The sequence below is a fragment of the Telopea speciosissima genome, chromosome 7, assembly GCF_018873765.1.
Source record: "Telopea speciosissima isolate NSW1024214 ecotype Mountain lineage chromosome 7, Tspe_v1, whole genome shotgun sequence".
NCBI lineage: Eukaryota > Viridiplantae > Streptophyta > Magnoliopsida > Proteales > Proteaceae > Telopea > Telopea speciosissima.
In genome coordinates this window covers 8162547-8187945 of record NC_057922.1, presented here as the reverse complement: position 1 = coordinate 8187945, position 25399 = coordinate 8162547, and the positions used below count along the sequence as shown (strand labels likewise).

Below are 25399 nucleotides of genomic sequence, written 5' to 3'. Positions count from 1 at the left end.
AATAGTCGTCGGAAACCTCCAAAAGCCGCTCCAAGTGTGGTTGCTCCGAATGGTAAGAGTGGTGAAGAAGGGGTATTTACGGAATTTTATATCAGTAATGAAGCATAACCTATGGATGAGAACACGATGTTTGGAAAGAGAGGATCAAGGACTGTGTGAAGGTAATTTTTCACTAATTTTTCTCTGTCCCTAGACCCTCCAAATGGCCTCCTATTTATAGGAGAAAATCTGTTCTAGAAAAGGTCTCAAAGACCCTTGGGGCCTTAATGGTTGGGGATAAGGTGAGTGATGGGCTCGCTGGGCTTGCGTGTGCTTAGGTCTGCTGGGCAGCCTAGGCCGGTGCAGCCTTACCCTGGCTCAGGCAACTGGGCATGGGGCCATGTGTGGCTTAGCCTAAATGGTGGGGGCTTGTCCCCTGCTGACAGTCCAGCTGGGCCAGGTCAGACTGGGTTGACTCGGTTCGGGTCAACTCAGTTTGACCCACCTTTTTTTAATAAACCATTTAAAGATTCCATTTTAAAGGTCCACGTTCAAATGCTAATATCTCCCAATCCATGTGGCCGATTTTGACGTGCCACATATTTTCGCAAAGGTCTCAACCCGTACTTTCCATCCGTGTGGCAGATATGGCTGGATTTTGCCTAAAAATGGCATGGATATCAAGGAAAGCACATAAATGGTGTTTCACACCGATCAAGGTCCAAATGATACCAAAATTACATGAAATTTTACATGTAAGCACAATATGACGAAATAAAATTATCCAAATGGTTTCAGGTCACATCGGGTGGCTCGGGTACCAAGAACCATGCCAGGGGCAAAACGGTCATTTTTCATAAAAGTTACCCGATTTGGCCGAAACTTTACGTGAAAGCTTAATATGACCAAATGAGGTCATCCAAAGTGTTTCAGACTAAATCGGGTGATCCAGATACCGAGAATCGTGTCAGGGGCAAAACGATCATTTTCACAAAGGTGTTGGATTTGGGTGAAACTTCAAATGTGGACTTAAAATGGTTAAATACGGCTATGTTAGGGGTTTAGGCTCTATTTGGGACAGTTTGGTTACAAAAAGTGAGGTAGGGGTAATTTGGTAATTCTTGCCATTCAGTCACCACACGAGTTACGTCCTTGACCATCATTGCCTAGACACACTTCCAAGGTGTCAAAATGTGGTGTCTACAGTCCCGGGTCTATGCAGGTGTATCCTCCTCTATTCAACGGCTGGATGGAAGTGATTTGTTCAACAGAGATTGACCGTTTCGGATCCGTACGAGTTTTTCATCAGGTTTTTCAAATGTTGGTATTGTTGGACCGACAAGTTCGTGGCCATAATATTGGCAATTGGCGGAAGCAACTTGGGAATTACCCAAACAAGATTTGAGATCCGGGTGGAATTGTTTTTTATTTTTATTTGTAATTTAGTGGTCTTGAGGACAAGACGAAAATTTAGGGGGATGGAATGTTATGTGTCAATTTTTATTTAGGTGTAGCTCTTTGTGATTATAGTTAGTTATTATTAATTTATTATTAATTATATGTATCTACGGGATGGTGGTTATTTATTATATGTAGTTATTAAAAGTGGAATAAATTTAGGGAAATATTTTAGGAGTTGAGAGAAATTGTAGGAGTGGGGAAGTGGGTAATTACTATTAGCCGTGTATTTATTGATGTATGAAAAAGTAGAAAGGAATGAGAAAAATATTAGTTAATTCTTGAGTTTATCTTGAGAGAGGATTGACGACCTCCCAATTGCGCCAGGACGCCATTGCTTCGTCTATAAAGCAAAACTCTATCCCAAATTTATCTCTCTCTTCTTCTCTTTCTATCCCTACTATTTCTCTTTTATTTTATTTTATTTTCAGATTATCTCGCACGTAACAAGTGGTATCAAAGCCAGGCATGACGGAGGAAATCGACCGTCCCGGGTCTATGCGGGTGTATCCTCCTCTATTCAACGGCTGGATGGAAGCGATTTGTTCAACAGAGATTGACCGTCTCGAATCCGTACAAGTTTTTCATCAGGTTTTTCAAATGTTGGTATTGTTGGACCGACAAGTTTGTGGCCATAAGATTTGGGATCCGGGTGGAATTGTTTTTTATTTTTATTTGTAATTTAGTGGCCTTGAGGACAAGACGAAAATTTAGGGGGATGGAATGTTATGTGTCGATTTTTATTTAGGTGTAGCTCTTTGTGATTATAGTTAGTTATTATTAATTATATGTATCTACGGGATGGTGGTTATTTATTATATGTAGTTATTAAAAGTGGGATAAATTTAGGGAAATATTTTAGGAGTTGAGAGAAATTGCAGGAGTGGGGAAGTGGGTAGTTACTATTAGCCGTGTATTTATTGATGTATGAAAAAGTAGAAAGGAATGAGAAAAATATTTGTTAATTCTTGAGTTTATCTTGAGAGAGGATTGGCAACCTCCCAATTGCGCCAGGACGCCATTGCTTCGTCTATAAAGCAAAACTCTATCCCAAATTTATCTCTCTCTTCTTCTCTTTCTATCCCTACTATTTCTCTTTTATTTTATTTTATTTTCAGATTATCTCGCACGTAACACACTTCTTAGATGAAGAACCATATTTGATGCAATGATAATCTTGGCCTTGTCACCTTGGAATCAGTAGACTAAGCGATCTCCAAACCATGCTTAGAAGGGGATTCATGAACCATGCAAGGGGAAGAGATGGTCGAAGGAGGAAGATCACCCCTCTGCACAACGATGTGCAGAGACTTTGGAGGCAGCCTCGATAGGGGAAACAGGGAAGGAACTGAACCATTGGAAGGAAGAAAGGGAAAATGAAAAAGGTCAAAAAAATTGGAGGACGGGGTTAAATATTGACAAGAGGTGGGCTAAAACTATGAGCCTTTAAAAAGGGCCCAAAGAAAATAAACCCAAGACAAACACCAACATTGATTATTTACAAACGACCACAAAAGGAGACGAAAAACATCGTTTGAACTCTCACGAATGGAAAACAGAGACGAGAAATGGAAGAAAAAAAGATATTACATACAAAACGAGTTTTCCTTCACCCACAATTAACCTCAGATGGGGGCAATACAGATCCTCTATGGCGTGCTGATCGTAGTGGCCCTAGCGGCGCAGACTTAGGACCACGCACAATGTCTCCCTTACCCCTGCCCGGCCTTAGCAGTGCAGACACTGGGCCACATGTAATGTCCGCCTTACCCCTGCTTGGGCAGGGGTAAGGGAGACATTGTGCGTGGCCCTGTGTCTGCGCCGCTAAGACCACTACGAGCAGCACGCCGCAGAAGATATTGGGGACGAGTGGAGGGTATTACCAACTTCCCACAATAGAGAATATTGGGAGTAATAATGACCCTGTCCAACAAGGATACTTTGGAAGGGGCACTTCACCCAAAACAAAAAAAAGAAGATCCGGGAACAAGTACTATAATGGTTTATGGAAGGTTAAGGCTAAGAAATTATTCAAGAGTTATGCATTCGGTTCATGGCAATTTCTCAAACTGCTGTGGGAAAATCCAGAAAGGGCCTGAAATGGCAATGTAAGTTCTCTCTCCCACAGCAATTTGGAGCTTTCAAGCCTTTCAATTCTTTCCCAGATCCGATAGAAAAGTTTGAGTTCTCACCTTCGAGGTTCGTCAGCCAGAGGATGAAGAAGGTCGGTTTGGGCTACACACAAAGAAGAGAGGTGATTTCTTCACCCAAGATTCAGAGGAAGAAGGAAGGTTTGGGTTCGAAAGGATTCAGAGGAGGGAGCTCGGCTCGGTTAGAAAAATCATTGGGATTCAGCATACTGGGTTTCAATTAAAACTGAGCTGGACCATGACCGGTTTGGTTTGGGCGACCGATCCGTTTGGTTTGCAAGACCTTTAACAGCTTTTAACTTAAACTCTTCAATTTTTTCAAAAACAACCGTTGGATTAACTGTTTTACACGTGTCATGTCCAAATTGCAGGGCCAGAAGATGGCTGCTATAAGGGAGACCGTAGAAGATCTAAATCCATAAATTTCTCTATAGGAATATGTGTTGGTCGGATCTACACAAAATTCCTAGTTTTGAGTTATAATGCTGCAAGCTTTTGGGTTATAAGGAGAGAGTCCCAGTATCAATTTGGATCCTCTACTGCCGAGCTGCCCGGCAGGACCATGCAGCGCAGACACAGCAAGGCAGAAAATGTCCGCCTTACCCCCACTGGGGCAGGGATAAGATGGACATTTCCCGCCTTACGGGGGTAAGGCAGATATTTTCCGCCTTACTGTGTCTGCACAACACAGTCCTACCAGGCAGCTCGGTAGTAGAAGACCAGGATTGGTCGGAGTATGCAGGATCTGCTTTTGAGTTATAGTGCAAAAAGCTTTTCCTCTCAACGTAGGAGATTGGATTAAATCAAAAGTTTAAGACAACTCCAAGCTATGTTTGGAAGGCAAGTACATAAAAGAAACTATTAAAAAAAAAATTTAAAGCTATTCCCACCCCCCCCCCCCCCCAAACCCCGGCCCCACACAAAAAAAAAAACGAAAAGAAAATTTTAAAATTTTTTTTTTAAAAAAAAAAGGAGAGAAAATCACAATAACTCTTCAATGTGTCATCTTGAATTTGTCCAATTATGTTTTTCTTTTCTTGACTTTTCTTGACTTCCAAACATAAGGACATCCCTACTAGTGTATTCGAAAAATCTAACTTCTATTGATTATCCTTGTCTAATTTCTAAAAATTCTTTAATTCAGAGATAAAAAAAAAGTTTCAAAAATTATTTGATAATGAATTACTCTTATATTTTCTACAGTTGTTATTACCACACACGTGTTTTTAGAATACACGTGTGAAATGACAGCATTTGGCCAAAAAATGTGTTATAAAAGGATTAAAAAAAATAATAATAAGGTTACAAATTATTTGAACTCTGGTTGGAAAGCTAAAAAAGCAATGCTAATTCTGGAGGTTTTTTTTTTGGGAGGGGGGGGGGGGGGGGAGGGAGGGGTTGAAGCCTGATGGCATAGTTGGAATGAGGTTTTGTAAGACAGGATTCAAGTATGTAGAAGGGTAACATCAACCTATACTTTTTACCAATTTTACAGGCTCTTTTGCCTGCTTTCCACACCCACATGCGGCACAAACTCAGGCAAACATGCTGGCGGTATTTGGCAAGCCACAGCAGTACAAAACTGAAAATGAACCATCAAATATCAAAACTAACCTACTTTTCTTCAGAATGAATATTTAGAATTCATACACAATATACAGAACATATACCCATAAACAAGCTGCGCCACTGCTTGAACCAAATTCACGAACAAGCTGTCTAGTTTGACTTGTTGAAAACCCTACCTTGGACGCTTTGCCTGAAGGGGGAATGATACCCTTTGGGGAGTTTGCTGCTGCATGTCTGTTGATTCTTGAGGAGGATTTGGGTTAGTTGCCTCTTCATCTTCCTCTGTTTCTTCAACTGTTCGAGAAATCTGCTTCTTGGGCATCGCAAGCTGGTAATTTGGGCTGATCAATGTGTCCTGTTCAGGTGGGAGCGGGATCCCCAGCCCTGCAATAGACTTTGGTAATGGGACTTTGTTCCTGTTCCTAGCCAACTCGAGTAGAACCTGTTACATTCATTACAAATCATTAGATCATTACCTTTATACCAGAGTAGAACCTGACAAATATTAAGAACCTGACAAAATTAGATCATTAGATCCTTGATTGGAAAGCAAGGATCCATGTGGCCGACCCCATTTAGTTGGGATAAGGCTATGTTGTTGTTGTAAAGAAATATAGAAAATATACACTCATACTATCCTCGCATATTAAGCATCTAGTGAGTGTTCTTGTAAATCTAAAACACCCATCCATGTGACCAATCCCATTTAGTTGGGATAAGGCTATGTTGTTGTTGTTGTAAAGAATTATAGAAAATATACACTCATATTATCCTCAAGCATATTAAGCAACTAGTAAATGTGGCCAAACCCATTTAGTTGGAATAAGGCTATGTTGTTGTTGTAAAGAATTGTAGACAATATACACTCATATTATCCTCAAGCATATTAAGCATCTAGTAAATGTGGCCGACCCCATTTAGTTGAAATAAGGCTATGTTGTTGTAAAGAATTATAGACAATATACACTCATATTATCCTCAAGCATATTAAGCATCTAGTGAGTGTTCTTGTAAATCTCCAACACCCATCCAACTTGACCGGCTCCAAATAATTCCAAAGGGATTCTTTTTCTTGTCAAATAACAAGACTGGTCTGTTAATCAACAAGAAATAACCAAAACTATCTTTGGGCTTAAAACTAAGAGAACTTTGCACACTGCACTGCAATGGGCCAAATACTAGAATGCACCAGCCACTTGTTAACACTTGCCCTTCAATTCCGAGGGAAGGGCCTGAAATCACCTTTTTGTGCCCTCACCAATCACTTCATGGCCATTCTGATCCTCAGAATTAGCATTGTTACTGCCACCACTTTCATCATCTTCTGGTGGAGCATAAGCAGATTGCCAGAACATACTTGCTTGTGCAGTGTAGGCAGGCTGTGATTTTGGACAAAGTGCTTCAAGAGGTCCTTTGGGCTTCTGAGGTCCTTACTTTCCCAATGCCCACTCAAACTCGGCTTAATCAAAGAAAGTACGCAGATGGTCCTCCATATATTTTCTTGATCATTTCCTCTTGTTGCTAGGTGAGGTCATTGGATTTTCCTCTTTCTTGTTCACCTGTTGCGTCCTCCTTGGATAAGTCTTTTTTTTTTTGATAGGTACTATACTGCCCTGGCCTTTTATGTATATTTTCTGCGTTCAGTTACGCCTTCTTATCCTGGATCGTACCATTCGAGCCTTCTATTTTTTATTTTTTAAATGCTTTTCCTGAGGACTTTTTCTTTTAAATGCTGTTCCGGAGATCTGGAGAAAACTGCAGTCAATAGGTCATCAAGCCTCACCCCTTCCTGAAAGGAGGAACATGAAATATTTTTTTCTTTTTTGCACGGAGTAGGAGATTGGATCTAGCTGTAAGAAGAATGATTGGTACAAATAGGTTCAAAAAAGGATATTAAGAGAGTTATAATAGGTCATCAAGCCTCACACCTTCTTTTCTCTCCTCATGGGAGTTATTTCACAAAGACTTGCTATAGTTAGTAAGGGGGGAACAACAGAGAGTTATATGCTGCGTTGGGAGGGATGAATCGGTATTTTTGTTCAACATCTCATGCTAGGTCTCAGAGTGTGCATGTGTGTGGGCTTTTTTTTTGTTGGGCCGGGGGGAGGGGGTGGTCTCTCCATGATCATACCATATCTTGACTTGGGGAGGGAACAGGAAGGAAGCGGAAGAGGAACCAAATCAAAAGGAACCGGTGTGATGGTAGAAACAATTTATCAGTACACAAATCTTGTTTCCCCAATCAACTCCATAAATTTTGAAAATTCACCTACGGATCTAATGCTGAATAAGAATATAACCCAATGCACTGTAACCACCTAACTAGTCTTCAAGGATCTGAAATGGCAGAAAAATCAACTCTGCACAGTTTGAGAATTATTATGTTCATGTCAGAATTAGAAACCAAGCCTAGGAATAGTTACACAGAAAAAATTGCTGTGTTTGAGATTTTGTAGTAATTCAATCTTAAGCATTCATAAGCCACCGAAGTGCCTGTGCAGGACAGATAACTATCTATTGGGAACAACAAGAATTAGTTTTCAAGAATCAATGCAAAAGATTACCTCTCGAGGAGGGGGTTGTGAGAAGCTGAAGTTAACTTTTGTCTGGATGGCAAGCTTGATATCCTCACAGTCAATTGCAGGCTTGCCAGCATGCTCAGAGTACACCAAGGCATCAGTCAAAACATCACCAACATACCGATACCACAGTTCCAGGAACTGGTGCACCACACGGGGCTCATATTCCCGGACACCCATTGATTTCAGTAATGATTTCACTATCTTTGCATCCCTTGGCAATTCCTCGTCTCCCTCCTCCCTCTCTGCCATGAGTAGCTAGCCTTTTTACCTATGTCAAAAGCCCACAATAAAGTCCTCTGAGTATCACTTCAACACATGATTAGAAGAGATATAACTCCCTAGATAAAACACAATCTTAAAGAAGCAATTTCATCACTAACCAGAAAGTTGCAACAGAAAAATAAATGGAAACAGCAGAAGTTACTTAAATGATCTATAAGAACCCAAATCAATGAGTCACGACTTCATAAATATAAACATAACATGTAACTACAAACCCAGTTCCTTGAAGGGAATTATTAACCAGCCACCTTTTTCTGTTCTCATGGTGTTCTATAACTAATTTGGTCGATTGGAAGCATTAACCATTTTCGTTTCATTTTACTGTATCGAGGAATATTGTTTAAGTGTTAAGCATGAGGTTTTAATATGATCATAAAGTCATCTAACGCAAGGCCATTTTTTTTAAAATAAGTAATATGAGATCATATCAGTAACTCAATAAATTTATATAAAAAAATAAAAAAAAACTCATTCTAACTCATTATCTTCATTTCAAATAATGCATCTGTGCATTTAAATGTTTTTACATTCATGCAATTTAAAGATTAGGTGTAAGATAAATACACAAACAAAGAAGCCACTTCAGGGATAGGAAACAAGTAGTGATATTCAAAAATCAGAATTTCTGAGAACAATCTTTCTTGAACCTTAAACCCTGTTAGCATGTATAAAGATTATCTGAGGTGGGCTGACAACAAAGTGAACTGTTAATTTTCCGGTTCTGTCGAGGTGCATATCAAAAAGCATTTCATGAGGCAACTTATAAATAATAAGGCAGAAATTGCAAATTCTTGGGAACCCTAATCGGGCAGGATCAGGAACAAGAATGAATAGAGAAACGAAACATCTGAGAAAACACTCACACAGATTTCCACCTCGAAGGATCGAAAACCATAAATGATTTAACTTTACACGCGAAAAATTCAGCATTCAAAGTAACAGAGACAAGAATACAGACCATAACACATAAATCGAAGCTTAAAAAAACACTCGAAAGATAAATTAAGAAGCACAAAGAGAAACCCCAATTCTAAACGAAAAAGAAGATTACAAAAAACCTAATCCTTGATGGAATCTCAAAAGCCCTAATTATTAATGGAATCCTGAAAACCCTAACAAGCCAGTACATAAACAAGAATCAATCCGAAACGAATTATCTGATAAAAACCCTAAACCCAGATTTATACCTAGAAGGAGGGAAAACAAACATCAATGATGCAACATTACATGCGAACATTGACAATTACAATGATTAAAAGACTTGGGGGAAAAGAATCAAACTGAAAGGACGAAACAAAATGGCGAAATCACAAAAATCTACCGACTTGGAGCCAATAATGGCGGAGAAATCTTATCGAAGGGACTTCGAAGTTAATAATGTTGGCCAAATCAACAGCAAGCAAGGTGGTTCTTCCGTTGAAGATCAGACCAGGGAGCACGAACGAGAGAGAAGGGTTTATTGGGCGAGTGTCGGTGAAACGAGCTGCGATCTTCCGATGGATGTAGACACGCAGCGGTGAGCTCCAGTGTAATGGATTAGCAGCGTTCCATTCAGTGGCTTCGATCACAGGGCTTGGAGACGATAAAAGCGCGAGGCATCTCGAGTTAGAGTCGAAGGTCCGGCTTTGATGGATTTTGTTTTCAGAGTTTTTGTTGGAAAATTTACACATACCACCCCTAAGGTTTGACGAAAGGATATTTTCACCCCCCAGTTTTGGAAAATTCTACGTACCCCCCTGAGATTTGCAAACGATAACAAATAAACCCATTCCGTCAGTTCTTGACTAACACTGTTAAAAATTTAAAGTGAACTGACAGAATTGCCCCTTGCAAGAAACCCAAAAAAAAAAAAAAAAAAAAAAACCTGCAACTCATCTTCCCCAACTGGGGAAGACCAGTTGCAGGTAGGGAACATCATAAATTCTAGATTTGTTGTCGCGTAGGACTGCTGGATTGATCCAAATCGATTACCCCATCACCAAACAACAACCCTGGATCATAATATACGCAATCTTATCTCCAATTCACGAAGAGCCTGTTTCCCAACTTGAAAACACAACAATCCGCCCTCTATTTAGTTCATACAGTTATTAAAAACAAAAAAGAAAATTCTGATAATTGGTAATATTCAAGAATTGATGCTAAATACATCTCTTCTATCTCTCCTAGGATTTTCCCCATGGCAAACTCTGAATAAAATTTCATCTTGACAAACAATTCAGAGCTAAACATATGAGCAATTTGCGTTCAGAAAATGAATTAAATCAAAATCGCTTTTGAGAGAAACGTTCAGAAGTATCGAAGCAACAACAGAAACAGAGGAGAAGAAGAAGATGAAACAGTAACATAGGTGAACTTTTTTTTTCCTTCTGCAATCGCTTCTGGAAAAGGCTATAATGTGAATCTGATTGAAAATATACTAAGTCAATCTCCTCGGAAACCCTAACCCTACTTTCTCCTTCCAAATCAAGTCTCAAGTCGGCGATTTTTCTCTCAAGAAAAAAACCCTCTCTGCTTCTAGTTCTACATCTATCAACGCCAACGATAATTCTAAGGAGAATGGTGGAACTCATATCATTGGATTTGCTTGGAGAGACTTGAGTGAATTTCATGGCCGCCCAGATGGGTTTTTGTCTAGGTTTGCAGTGATGGCGAAGACGGTTTTGCCGGTGACCAAACGAACTGTAGTTAGATTCCGGTGGGGTGTGAATTTTCCCTTTGATTTAGGGCTGGTGAGGTGTAAATTGATTTCCCATACCTGGAACTCATCTTCCCCAGTCGATTTTGGGAAAGATGAGTTGCAGGACTGAGCAAGATGACCGTTCAGGAGAAGAGAATGCTGCCTGAGTTCAAGGGTAAGCATACCCGGTTCGTGTACAACGAGGATGACGAGATTGAAGAAGCAGAGGAGGTCTGTGTTTCCGCTAATTCACCTGGAGTCCTACGTTTGAAGGGTTTGCCCACTCCGGAAGGGAAGCACCTTCGCTTCCACCAAGAAGAAGAGGATTGATTGATTGATTGATGATGGAGGCAAAATTTCTTATTCTGTTGTTGCAACCTCTTTAATATAAAAGTTCAAAAAAAAAAAAAATAGCAAGGATCGTGGAAGGATTTTGAAAGCTTTTCAAGATACCTGCAACTCATCTTCTCCAATCGATTTGGGGAAGATGAGTTGCAGGTTTTTTTTTTTTCTTTGCATGGGCAATTTTGTCATTTCATCCCATGTTTTTAACACCGTTAGTCATGAATTAATGGAATGGACTTATTTGTTACCATTTGCAAACCTCAGGGGGGTACGCAGTATTTTTCAAAACTGGGGGGTGAAAATATCCTTTCGTCAAACTTCAGGGGTGGTATGTGAAAATTTCCCTTTTTTGTTTGTGTTTCTAAAAAGGGTTTCACGGAATTTTTATCGTATGCGGTTCCCTGACCGGTGCGGTTCCCTAATGCCTCTCACTAGAGGAGGGTGGACCCCATCCGGGTAGAGTGTTCGGTCAGGTGCCCCGGGTGGATCCCACCCCCTCTTGTGAGAGGCACTAGGGAACTGCACCGATCAGGTAATGATAACGATTCTCCTGTACGTCACTTTGCCGAGTGAAGTGAAACGCTTCACTAGTTTTATTTTAACCTTGTTCCTATTGTATTTTGTGTGAATTTTCATAAAAGGAAAGGTGATTTCCACCTTCATCCCTGGTCTGCTAATTGCTGTCCCCCATTCAGATGTTTTATATTTGATCAAATTTGTCATTGGCCTCATTTGGTATGATTTCTATTTCAATTTTATGGGGTGATTTCTATTTCGGAAATTGTTTGGTTTGATTTTTGCACCTTATTTCAGTGAAATAGATATCAAATATAATAAAAATTCTGAAATAGCTGAAGAGATGTTTCAATTTTGAATTTTAATTTGATTTCATTCTCACTCTTTAATAAGCACATGGTTAATTTGATGGGCAAAACCGTAATTTATTAATAAAAATAAAACACCACTCTTCTCCTTCTCTTAATGGTCTCACCACCACCATGACCCCACCGCCACCACCACCCTCTCCCAAAGAAATAATAAAAATTTTATTTTTCAGAAATTAAACTACCAAATAGATTTCCTATTCTTGAAATATTTGAGATGATGCAACCAAAACAATTTCAAATTCTTGATAAAAAAAATCTATTTGTTGACTATTTCAAGAAATCAATCTGAAATAGAAATAGAAATAGAAATCATAATAAATCTGGCCTAGACATCATAGATACCCTATTCTCTTAACTGAGGCTAATCAGAATGCTGATGACAAATGCAATTTATTATTGTGATTCCTGTTCCCCTTATAGATGTGCATGTTGATTCCTTTTGATCAATTCCAACGTGCCCCTGATGTTATCAAAATCCTGATACCTGTATATCTCCACCAATTTCCTATATCACACCATATTGGGAGTAGTTTCAAATATAGAGAGCAAGAGATTTTCCTGTTTGCAAGATATTTGATCTGAAACAACTCAGCAAAGGCTATCCCCTCCCTCTTCCTCAATGGAACCAAGCCAAAATGAAAATATCGACGATAAACAGCTTCATTCTTGTATAGTCGTATGGGCAAGGTAATTAGCCATGGTTGAATGCTTCACCTGCACCAACACTGTGAAGTAAACTTGATCTCAATGGCAGATTGCCGGGCGAAATTTCATTGCCATCATCTCCATTTGCTTTACCCTCAATCAAGCTGATTTCTGTCCAATGTAACTTCACTTACCAGTAAGAACACCTGGAAACTTGGCTATTTAGTGCAAATCATATGGCAATCTATATGGACAATGATTCAGAACACAATGAAAGACAATGAGATTCGTGTAAGTGGTTCTTTGCTTCTTCCTTTTTTTTTTATTGCTCTTTGTAACAACCAATAGAATAGATACAAGAAACGGCAGTCAGTCGTTTCCAACACCAACTGTGTAACAAATAAATCCCCACCCCTTTCTCTTTTTCAAGACCAGGCCAACCTTTCCAACTAAATGGACACAAGATTACACAGATAAATACAATATAGTATGAGGCAGCCTTGTCTCAAGCAGCTCCTCTCCTCAGTTTGCTCCATCATCTTCATGTACACTCGGATTTCCATCCTCAGATAGCATAGACTCAGGATATAAACATTCTGCAGTGGCACGTCTAAAATGGTACGACCAGCTCCAAGAGCTTTTGATGAAAAAGGGAATTGATATGCACTTCATGAAGTAATTCAGTTGATGTATCTAATCTACCGGTTGATTTATGAAGTATTTGTGTTGTTTTGTCCCTTTTGACATAAACAATCTGGTAATGGATTCACATAAAATGGTTCTTCTGATCGAAACCTTTCTCTGCCCTTTGTTCCTGAGATGGGGCCTTTCCTCTTACGCGGGGACCCTTGCCTGTTGAATTGTCAAGAGAATAATTATGAAAGTGAAATTACAAAATGCCAATAACAAATTATATGAAAAATACTTTCGGACACCTATGCGGATATCCACTATATATGAGGTGTGTATTGTGTACATTCAACAAGGCCAGACAATTCTCTCTGACATTGTCATAAAAAAAAAAAATTTGAAATGTGTCCTCTGGACATTCTTGTGAAAATACGGGCACATTGAGGAACACTAGGGTCAATAACTAGACTGGGAGAATCGATCAGATCAACCACTGACCAAAGAACCTCCTCAGCAGGATCCATGGATGGTTGAACACTTAAAACAGATGCACCATAAGGAATAATACAGATTCAATGAAGAAATCCCAATAATTCAGCTGGCTAATTGTATTCCAGCAAAAACATTGGAATTGCAACCTGATTTTGAGAGGCATATATGTGTATCATGTATGCCCATATGGCTTACTGTTGTAGATATGTATGATTTCGTTAATTTATGCATCTAGTATTAATCAACAAGAAGAATGAAGAAATGCAATATCATATTGTATGGCAGCATCCCATCAAATGTGAATACCTTCTTTTATGGATTTCAATTATTTTATCAGATAAGCCTTTGCCTTCTTTTAGTGACTCCAGTTTATCAAACAGATGAACGAGTGCCTTCCTGAAGAGGACGATGAGATTAAAGAAAGAATTAGAATAATTAGAAATTTGCATTTTTTTATTTTTTTTTGGGGGGGGGGAGGGGGGATGGGGAACACATTATATATTGAAGCATATAAGACAAAAAACTGTACAATTCTTGATAAAAGGAAAACATCTTGCCTGTCTGGAGAAATTGTCTTCCGGTGCCCCAAAAACCGACGGTGACCTTCAACTGCCCGTGCCATATTCCCAGAGTAAGAAGGAATAAAAATGTCACTCTCGACTGAAACAATGTAGTCAAGAGCAGCCATTTGGGATGCGTGATTCATAAAAGGTTCAAGCTCATCAGGAGACGCCAATTTTTCCTGGCAAAAAAATGTTTACAGAACATGAAACAATGTGCTTACCTAAGAAAATTCCAAGTTTTAATGACTATATGTTCCATCCACATTATTGATAGATCAACAGAAAGTGACCCAAAGAAGAGAATATGTGACAAATTCTATCAATCAAATCGGCTCAGGAATTACTAACATAAACACCAAGGACATATTGACATAAGGTTGAGAAAAATCAAACATGTAAGGAACCAATCAACTTCGAATATCAAATAAGATTTCACTAAACCAATTGAGGTTATACTTCTTCTGAGAAAAAGTTGTGCAGTACAAAAAAAACAAGATTTTTGACAGATTTACTAGAGTTTGAGAGACTAAAATGCACCAGCCGGGTTACAACATTACTAGCCTCATCAGCAATTCTTTCCAAACCAATAGATAGTTAACTCCTAGTCATTTTCTTCGGAATTTTTCATTCAAACTTCTTGAACAATGTCTAAGTATCTATCATGCATTCAAGGTAATGGTGAAAAGGAATGGATTACATGTTTTTATAGAATTTATAGCAGGAAAAAAAATGGCATTAATAAACAGCCAAGGAGCATTTGAGAACATCAAGGAAAAGAATACAAAGAGTAGAACTTATGGAAGGAAAATATAAAAACAAGGTCCATAGTTGTCAAGGTGTCACCTTGGCATCCAGGTGCCTTGACAACTAGTGTCGTCTTGGTCGCCTAGGTTGCCTAGCATCCAGGCCCCCTCCAACGCCTTGTGTCGCCTAGACGCCGTGACAACTATGACAAGGGCATAAATGTGATATGTTGTTATGCCTAGATGTAGCTGTAGTCAGGAAGTAAACTCAACAGATACTGAAAGCATGACTCCAGTTGACCTACAGTTCAATCTTTGGCCAGCAAATAGAGAGATGAACATTTTTTTGTAATTTGTTTTCTGTTTTTTTTTTTTTTTTTTTTTTTTTTTGGGGGGGGGGGTTGGGAACAAGGAAATCTTCATTTATTGGTTAAGCTTAGTGCAATTAGGATGATGTCTATGAAATTGGGCTTATTTCACCATCTTCTCTTGTAACTGCTAAGCACTTGAGCACCACTCTTCCATCTAGAGGTCTTTTGCTCTATCAAAGCACCTCAAAGTAGCAAATCAGCAAGCTAGATAATACAATAATTCCCCCAAAAGAGAGGGTCTAATAGAACCATGTGATAGAGTAGATGATGTTTTCATACTGAAAGTTAGTTCAGTCTGCTTGCAATTAACATACTCCAAGCATGAGTTCAATTGTTGGAACCCCGAACAACCCAACCCTTCCTCCCCCCCCCCCCCCCCAAAAAAAAAAAAGAAAAGAAAAGAAAAGAAGAGAGGGCCTAATAGAACCATGTAATAGAGTTGATGATGTTTCCAAACTGAAAGTTGGTTCAGTCTGCTTGCAATTAACATAATCCAAGTATGAGCTCAATTGTTGGAACCCCCCAACACTCCCTCCACCCAAAAAAAAACCACATAGTTCCTTAGTTTCAATTGTTAAAAGATGGTCTTTTGATGTACATCTGGTGAAGGTTAATAAAATTACAAAACCAGAAAACCTAACATCTCTTAGTAATTGGTAGTTGTCACTTCTGCCTCCTAAAGTACTTTGTCAGCTTGATCAGTTCGGTGTCTTGGGTGCAGCTGTGCAGGGAGTGCAACTAACAACAAATTAAAAAAGCAACCAACAATACACGGGTTTGGTGTGTTGAATGGTTTCCCCAAGATGGAAGGCTATTTGAATTCTTTTTAACAAGAAAGAATTGATGAAACTTCAGCAAAATAGAGGAAAAGAGGCCAGGAAGCCAAGTAGTACAAGTGATTACAAGGATGGGACCCTCCTTGCCACTGTCAAACTCATTCTGTGATGAGTTAACCCAGTAGCGAGGAATTTTTTTTCTTCCTGAAGTTGGCATCCTCTTGCTACATCACCTTTAGATACAAACAATCCCAACTCATTATTGTACGGAAGCAGGAGCTGGTCCCATTGTTTTGCCCTTCAAAATGTAGGCCCTCCCACATAAAAAGTCCATTTGTTCTTGCTGTACTTTCCTTTCTTTCATTGTTATTGTTTTGGTATTATTTCATTCTTTTCAGTTTAACTAATCTTAATAATAAATATGACATCTCTTTTTGGTCTGTTTTTTAACAGCAATTCAATTCTTCATGTTACAACAGCTTATCCCAAAAGCTCAAGCTATTTGGAAGGGCACACAACAATGCAACAATGTATATCAACACCCCATGCACATGCAGGCCCCATCACACACACACAGCTCTGCACGTGGTACAGAGGGTACACGGTGTACGGGCACAACAACACACTTCCCCCACACCTACCAGGGATTGAATATCTACCCACTAGCTCTAATACTATGTTACAACCTCTTATCCCAAAAGGCTCGAGCTATTAGGAAAGGCACACAACAATGTGTATCAACAATTTGCTTTGCTTTTTCTTCATTTTCTCGTTCATTTTCGGGTAAATTGTAAAGAGCAGTTTCTTCACATGGCATACAAGGAATCTCTACATGGATAGCTTTGGACTTCATTTATTTGCCACATCACAGATCAGTTGGCACTCTAAACTTTGTGTGACATCTCTCTCCGATTAAATTTTCAACCAAAAAGCACTATACAACATGACATATTGACAAGTCAATCTTAGTGAAATTTTTGGATGGTTGAAAGAATATATTACATGAATGGTTGGCCAAGACTAATTCACATGGCCATCTTTCTATCCAACGGCTGAAATGGCAAAATCAGATTTCCAACAGTTAATCCCTGAAAGAAAAAAAAAAAGGGGGGGGGGGATTTCCAATACATGGTGGCTCATATAGTTGAGATGGGCCATGAAATTCGATAGGTAGAAAAACTTTTGCCCATTGTAATTTATGTTTGTTCTTTCTTAGATGCTTATTCAATTCATATATGCATATAAGTTTGTGGTTTCTAAAAATTGTGTAGCTTCCAACATGAAATTTGGACTATAAGTAATGCTTCCATTATACCATAGGTTGGACATCCTTCACCCAAAACCCTACCTCTTTCCCAGCAACCATTATGCAGGAAAAATTGTAACACTAATAGACTACAATGTTGCACATTCCAAGTGGAAAGCAACACAAGGATTGAGCAATCCATACCTTTCTCATTAATAGTGGAAAGCGAGATTGAAGATCAGCCATCCGAGAATCCCCACCATATATTTCTCCTGCAGCAATGTAAATTGGTGTGGTTGATGGGTATCCGAGGGCAGAAAGGAACATCCCAACCTCTTTTGGAGTTAAAGGACAGTATCCCTTGGCCCTCTGTTCCTCGGAATCAATCTCCTTTTCCTTCCAATATGCAGTGTTCTCTCTACAAGATATTAAAAAGAATCAGGTTATAGATTAGCATAACTATAAAAGGCATGTTATGTCCAAAAGATACTCTCCATAGAAGCAATGGAAAGTTGGGATAAGCAAATTTTGCCTGATTGTAGTTAGTTCATCTGCTTCAGCTGGGGACAGACCATGTGTGCATCCACTGAAGGCTAGCATGTCCTTCTCATAACGTAAATGTAATGCAACGTAAGGACCATAGGACCTCATGCGTTCCATCAACAACTGCAAGTCAACCGCAACAGGAAATCCTTAGATCATGTCATTGTAATTGCTGCAGCAAAGTCACAGCCAACATAGAAATAAAGTAAGCAAGTTTTGGTAATTCACTTTTCCCATTGCCTCTATACGAGGGGCAAAGCGAAGGGCCTCATAACAAGCACGGCAACGCAGCTTCTGAATGTCTGGAGGCAAGTTATTATTTGCTAGGCGAGAATCAGATTTAGCAGCTCGGATAACCTATGGAAAAATGCAAATCAATGTTTTGAATTATCAATTGCATGAAGAGAAAGGATCTTGCATGAAACAACATCCAGTGATACATACCTGATATTCTTCCCACATGCTAGCTATCTCATCTTCGTAGTAATCTAAACCAGACCAGCTCCTAAAATGCTTCACTGCTTTGGTAGCAGTTGCCAGTTCCTTCGGAAGTTTTTTAATAACTTTAATATCATTGGCCAGAGCACTTATAAAATGATCCTCATCAAAGACATCAGAAAAGTTGCTGCAATTGAAGTGAACTTTTTTTAAGCATCAAGCATCTCCCACCTCAAATGGATATAACAAATATGGACATGAGAAATATGTGTACCTAGAATCTTGCCAAAATGAACGTTTATCAAGTTCTGGAATTACTAGGGTAGCATTTATGACACGGGCCACAGCTACCATATCACAAATCTGCATTCAAGATAATAATTTCTGTCAGATCCAGAAGAGGGCTTTAAGTAGTGGCATGTGTTATATAAGTTTTATATGTCTCTGTATGTAGAAGACCTAATATTTAACAGTTGTTCTGTCTCACTGTACTAGAGAGAGGTAGCAATTCTTGAACTGATCGGTCAACCTGTCCCAGCACCACCACCACCACCACCCCCCCCCCAACACACACACCCAAACAACAAGCGTTAAGTTCTATACTAATTCCAACTTAATTTGAATTCTGCTGGATGTAGGGCAAGGAATTGATGGGAACCAAGTAGTACAAAAGAAAGAACGGAGTAATAAAAAAAAAATTCCTAGTAAGTATCCAAATTTTAATGGTGGATTCCTTCTATGGTTACTTATGGTGCAATTCCTATGGAAAACTATCATCTTCTTTCTTTTGTCTCAATTTATTTTTATTTTATATTATTATTTTACTGCAATTAGCTGTCTTTAAACCCCCATTAATTTTTTTACCTGGTTATTCTCGCCATTTTGCCCTTAAAACTCCTAAACCCCTATTTCTATCCCTTCAAGACACAATCCCTATTTCCTATTCCTATTTTGGTCCTAAACTTCAACTCTTTGGGTTAAACCCCCCCTCCCCCCTTTTTTTTTTTGAATAAGTGGGTAACGATTGCTGGTCAGTCTCACCAGCAAAGACTTGCAAATGAACCTATGCTATCCTCTTGTACACAATGATCCATGATACCTTCCAAAGTAGGACTGACAAATAGCCAATCACTGTCCATTTTGGGGCAAACAGGTCTTACCATCAGCATTCAACGCAGACCAACCCATTGCCACTCTAAATTGTCAACTGCAATAGGTGGCGGAAGAAGGGAATGGTCTTAGCATAAGATTAACCATCAAGAGCACAAACAGTAGATTGAAAAGATGCTGTGAGCCACAGCCACTACATCACTTTCATGTTCCACAAGCCATAAAAGAAGCAAGCAGTAGGAAAAAAACTAACAAATAATCAATTCCTAGAGAACAATAACAAGATATCCTAAAATTCAGGCATAGTTATTGGTAGGTAACAAAAGATCCACCAACTTTATGTGATTAAATTAATTACCAGCAACACAACAGAAGCATGTGAGGTCTACTATACCAGCATACCTCATGACCGTCAAACCATATATAACATACTTGTCTGCTTCCTGATAAAATAGATAAAAGTTCAGTGCTTTCAGAGACCAGTGAACCATGAGATTGGATCTTTTGGGCCACCAACCACTAGGCCTCAACAGTGGTTCCAACCCTCCCAACCAAAGGACAGTTTAAAACCATTGAAGATTGAACAGTTGATGGATCACTCAGTTCAAGCGGTCGAATTATTCCAATTGTTTGACTGGACATACAAACCACCAGCCCTTGAACATTGATACTTATAATGAAAGCTTTCGTACATGGTTGTCAATTTATGCCATGTCAACGATGAGCTCATAATTCTGACCATGGACATATATGGTACCCTCTAGATTCCCCAGATGTAAAATTTGGCAATCCAACTCAATTTAAGGACGCACTGTGTTGTATTATCAACCATCCAACCTTTCTCAAAACATTGACTTTTCAATCATTATCTGGGTAATGGAACTTTGTTTTAGGTGTAACTTCCGAAAGGATGACATGGGCCTCACGGCTACAAAAAAAAATCGAGTGCCAACGGGTCTGTTACATGGCAGGGAATGGATCCATACAACCAAGCTTAGTTACATGTCTATGCACAAAACTGGAACCAATGTGATAATTGTTATTAAATATGTTATTGTGATTGCATGAGGTAAGACCAGAACTCCACCTACTTTGCACACCACCAACGCTCTAACAACACCACCCTGTGATGTTTTGGGTTATAATGTATTATTCTATAAAACCATTTTTATCCTATCTTAAATCAGACCATTTGAAGCATTGGACCTGCTGATCAGACCAGTGAATGTCATGATAAAAAAAATCCACCATCAGGTCTAGCTTTAAGAACTAGGGACACCACAGTAAGGAGAAGTGATATGATTCCAATTGAAGGAGAGCTAAGAGAGCTAGGGGCAGGCCTAAAATGACCATAGGAGAAGTTGTGAGGAGGGACATCCATAGTCTAAGTCTTGTTACAAGTATGACCTCGGATAGAGCCTATTGGAGGGCAAGGATCCATGTAGCAGACCCCATTTAGCTGAGATTATTCAGACTTGCTGGGCTGTGCCTCTGTCCTCTTACTTCCATCCCTTTTCTTTTCCCATCTCATTCCTCATCCCTCTTTTCTCATCTCTTCATTCCCCTTTTTGTTTAATCCCTACTTGGTTTTGTTTGGGTCCATGTAGCCAACCCATTAAGTTGGAATAAGGCTGAGTTTGTTTGTTTTATCAGGTCTAGCTTTAGAAAACTGGATACATGCTCTGAACCTGTTTACCAAATCCTTCACTGCACTGCAGTAGTACAGACCTTTGTAATTACATCTACTGCAGCAAATGCAACTGCCTGCACTTGATCTCCACACACTCCCCCGACATGTGTGTGTGTGGCGCAAGGCACAAATAGAGAGAACTTCCATATTGATAATGGTCTCCACCTAATCCCACTCAAAATTACGATATCACCTTACCGGTTGCTAGCAATAAAAGATGGCAACTCCAAAAAAATAAAGAAAACTTTGACATGGGATATATTTATCTATGGATAAGCAGAATTGGTGTAGTCTATGTTAATTTACACATGAGAGACAGCTGCAGAACCGACATTCATGTTTTTAGGGGGGGGATGAGGAGGTGGTTTGGGCCAGCATAGGAACAGAGCAACCAGGAAGACCTAAACCCAAATCTTAACCCAAAACAGAGAGCTTGTTAGCACTCATCCGCAATATTAGGATTCTTTACTAACTACGATTTATTTATTTGGTGGCGTTGCTTAACCTTTTCTCCATTTTTCCCTACCAAAATCACCCTGATACAGAAAAAAAGCATTATAAGTCGCAGATGGTATAAATTGCACCTCAGGCAGATACAGGTCCTATTGACTGGCCATTGTAGGATCATGCATGATATGCAAATAGATGCATGCGTACATGAATATGTAGATACATAAAATGCATACATAGTTCCAGACAGAGGGAAGGTTACTGACCCCAGCCCGCATCTGATTGAGGCCACCATTAGTGTGAACGAGCAGGTAACCCCGGGTCTCTGGAGGAGCTGAAAGGCAGGGAAACATTTAAGTAAATAAATAAGAACATATATTTTCCCATTGATGATATCGGCAGAAAAGTCTCTACTTGTCTTACATGAATAGGATGAACTAGGTTCAACACAGGGAACAAAATCACGATTACGTGGTTGCTTCCACAACTTCTCAGAATCCAAAATTTCCCTTGCACCATCCAACTGTCAAGTCTAAAGGAGTGAAAACATGAAAGATACATGACTACTTTGTATCAAGAACAACATCTAGATCTAAGACACTTTGCTCGACAGGACATCAGATTGGATTAAACATCTCCATATCTGGTGGCAACTGGCGAGCATAAAACAAATAATGAGAAGAAGAAAAAAGGTCTTTTTTTTTTCTTTTTAAGGAAAAGAAAATGAAGAAAACCAGGATCCTATGTTCATATATTACAATCTAAATCAACTCAATAAACCCAAAATATTTACAAAAGAAAACATAAAAACCTTATGCAAAGGCGGCGGCACTTTGGACCATTGGGGCGGAGAGAACTCTTGCATCCAGCTTAGTTCACTGACCCACCTCTTGCGTCCAATTTCACGTTGCTGCAAATAAGACCTTAGATCAGCACAACTACACGTTTAAAATACTACCACTACTAATATTATAAACAAAAAAGAAGAAAAATCATTCCCATATTAGAAATGAAAATGGAAAGAAAAAACCGAAAAGAACGTGGATTCCTGAAGTAGTGAAGACAATAATTTCACAAGAATCATTTGAGGAAGGGGGTGGGGGAGTGGAAGGACAGATAGTATAATAAATACTGAAAATTTTATGGAACAAGGAAACGAATACAGAAGATTTATAATGACGATATAGATTGCCTAATTCGCAAAATCAAACTACAAGAGAATAGATTAAAAAAAAAAACCGTAATTCTTCAAGAAACTAAACCCTAAGAACAACCCAAAGCTACAGCAGATAAGAACTAGGAAAACCCTGCAAGGAAAGCAAGACTTGAGCGGAAATAGAAATAACCCATTAAAATAAATCCCATAAAAAATATGAAGAAGAAAAAAGGAAAGAAAATCAATATTTGTGGGGGTTACCGTTGGGAGCTTGTAAGATTCGGAAAGCGACGGGACATTTGAGGAAGGAAGAACATGTACAGAGAGCAGAGCCACTAGAGCTATTACACATATGGAACACGTTAACACCATTCGCAGCAGGAAAAAGGTTCTATACCTACGCTTCTGCATCTCTCTTTCTCTTTCTCTCTCTCTTTTTTTCTCTAAAACCCAGAAGCAGAGGCAGCACAGAAAACCATTAGAGCAAGTTTTCAGTTAAGAAGGAAGGAAGGAAAGAAGAAAGCCTCGCGTAGTTGTGTGTATTCTTTTGTTGGTTATTTATTCTGCTTTTGCTTGCTACTCCAGTTTTCCTATGCTTCCTACTGGTTTTGCTCGTTTTCAGACTTCACTTGTCATTCTTAATTACGTCTTAGGATCTTATAAGCTTTAAAAAATAGAGAGAGCGAGAGAGAGAGAGAGAGAGAGAGAGAGAGAGTGCGTGTAGTGCCGTGTCGAAGTGGGGGATCATACACTAGCATTTCTGTGTCTATGAATCTATTTCTCTTATTTTTTTTTTAATGAAATGACATTGCTGTCCTCTCATGCACAATACTATTTTGCAACATTTCATTGATTGGTGCCTTATGCCGCTTACTCAGAGAACCCTCTCCCCTTAAAAGGACAAGAGATCATTGTTCGGTCATGTAGCCCCTACACTAGCACCGGGGACCAATGAGAGCACACGTAGGGGCATCAACACGTTTGAGATTTTTTATTTCAGAAGGGATTGGACGATAATTTTGCGCACTCATACGCTTGGCAGATGAGCCACACGTATGTATGGCAGATGGGAGAGGGTTTGCTGCGCAGGGTTGGTGTCCGGTGTAGTGTTCATGCAGCATGGCTGCAAATTGTTCAAATTGGTATAATTTTTATGAGCTGATGGATATGTATTGGGATTCTCACATACGTTATACAATGTAGAAAGTAAATACAATTTTAATCAAATATGTTTTGTATTCATATAGGAAGACTGGTTTAACAAGTAACCAATCTCTCTCTCACCCTCTCACCCCAAGTACTTCGCCTAGTGTTCATGGTAACTCTGAGCATACTTCCTTAATCGATGAAACTTGCGAAAATCTAAAGAACACTTGACGCCTTAAATCCAAGCATGGAGGTTCGATTGTTCGAGTTCTTCTTTACTCTATCACATACATCTGCTCAAGGTCTTCTTCTATTTCTTCTATCACATATGTTTGTTCGATTTCATAGCCTAGTGTTCATGGTAACTAGGTGATATTGAGTTCTTCACCACATATCGGACATGCATCTTGGTAGCATTATTTTTCCCAAAATAATATATATCAAAACTAAGGCTGCGTGTGGTATGCATTTTTTGAATGCATTCTACGTCGGTTTGACATTCTCGGATGATAAAAATAGTTGTTTTTTTTCATTTAAGAATGTGAAATCAACATAGAATGCATTCCAATAATGCATACCAAACACAACCTAAGAATACATTAGCACCTTAAGGGGGGGGGGAAAAAAAAAACTAAAAGAATGTGTCCTTACTCTTCTTAGTAGTCAAACAATTCTCCATAAAATTGAATCCATATTTATTATATTTAATTGTGAAAGTATTATAAGTAGTTGCAATGTTTCAAGTATAATGTTGGAAAAGAAACGGTCTTTGTAAGCCTTTGTTTGTGGTCAATGTTGACGGAATTAAACTAGGAAAAAGATCTCTACTTGGTCGCATGGTTTCTACACAAGCGTCTAGACCAATGGAGGAGCATGCCTGAGTATCTACTCAGGGGGCAGAGGCATCACTTCACAGTGCCTTGTGAGAGGGGCGTAGGAAACACCACCAAGCAGAGATTTTTTCCCATAATTTATATATAGAAAAATGAAATCAAACCAAAATTTATAATTCTCTCTCTCTCTCTTTTGGTTTTACAAATACAAATCTATTTAAAAAATTCACTTCATAATAAATGATATGAGTTCAATATCTTGATTTGGTAAGTTCTAATACCCTCCTAAGTCCACTACCCTCCAACTTCAGCCTCCAAATTCCAAGTGCATATTCCTTTCTTAATTAATTAATTATTTTTTATTTTTTTTTACATACTTTAAGGTTTCATGGGCCTTACAAAATTTGAAATAATATTGTATGGCAGGAAGCTTGATTAAAGTTCTGAGTTGGAAAAATTATTTCCTGGTGAGACCACTTTGGTCCAAGAGATCTGAAAGATTGGACTTTAGGGGTAGAAAAGAAATTTTATTAAGATAGCACATGGACACTGGATTCCATATTCTATTTTATAATCACACAAATCCCCTTAGATCGATATATCATGAAAAGATGGACGGCCAGATCTCATTCCAA

General features: G+C 39.0%; 2 protein-coding genes across 3 annotated transcripts; both read right to left on the bottom strand.

Moving 5' to 3' along the window:
- Positions 1–5188: 5188 nt before the first annotated feature.
- Positions 5189–10705, bottom strand: LOC122669720 (transcription initiation factor TFIID subunit 9). 2 transcript variants are annotated; one of them, XM_043866562.1, is made up of 3 exons: positions 10695–10705; positions 7721–8006; positions 5189–5598 (listed from the first exon to the last, which is right to left on the bottom strand). In XM_043866562.1, the coding sequence occupies exons 2-3, from the start codon at positions 7985–7987 to the stop codon at positions 5329–5331; spliced, it is 537 nt and encodes a 178-aa protein (XP_043722497.1). In that variant the 5' UTR covers positions 7988–8006; positions 10695–10705; the 3' UTR covers positions 5189–5328. The 2 variants fall into 2 exon arrangements, with proteins under 2 accessions (XP_043722497.1, XP_043722496.1); XM_043866561.1 differs by lacking the exon at positions 10695–10705 and having other exon boundaries at positions 7721–8341.
- A 2170-nt stretch (positions 10706–12875) lies between these two features.
- LOC122667779 (O-fucosyltransferase 7-like) lies at positions 12876–23427 on the bottom strand. Its single transcript, XM_043864206.1, has 12 exons — positions 23047–23427; positions 22441–22539; positions 22053–22152; positions 21896–21963; positions 18654–18742; positions 18386–18566; positions 18170–18298; positions 17931–18064; positions 17603–17816; positions 14257–14441; positions 14006–14095; positions 12876–13429 (listed from the first exon to the last, which is right to left on the bottom strand). Exons 1-12 carry the CDS (start codon positions 23194–23196, stop codon positions 13288–13290), a joined length of 1581 nt encoding a protein of 526 aa, XP_043720141.1. The 5' UTR covers positions 23197–23427; the 3' UTR covers positions 12876–13287.
- Positions 23428–25399: the final 1972 nt, after the last annotated feature.

What these genes read in the sequence shown, in the direction of transcription:
- LOC122669720 (XM_043866562.1), bottom strand. Translation starts at nt 7,987, where the DNA reads ATGGCAGAGAGGGAGGAGGGAGACGAGGAATTGCCAAGGGATGCAAAG. An exon ending in CACAACCCCCTCCTCGAGAG is followed by an intron (nt 5,599 to 7,720) that starts GTAATCTTTTGC and finishes TGAATGTAACAG; the next exon opens with GTTCTACTCGAGTTGGCTAG.
- LOC122667779 (XM_043864206.1), bottom strand. Translation starts at nt 23,196, where the DNA reads ATGCAGAAGCGTAGGTATAGAACCTTTTTCCTGCTGCGAATGGTGTTA. An exon ending in TGCCGCCGCCTTTGCATAAG is followed by an intron (nt 22,153 to 22,440) that starts GTTTTTATGTTT and finishes TAGACTTGACAG; the next exon opens with TTGGATGGTGCAAGGGAAAT. An exon ending in GTATAGAGGCAATGGGAAAA is followed by an intron (nt 18,065 to 18,169) that starts GTGAATTACCAA and finishes GTTGACTTGCAG; the next exon opens with TTGTTGATGGAACGCATGAG.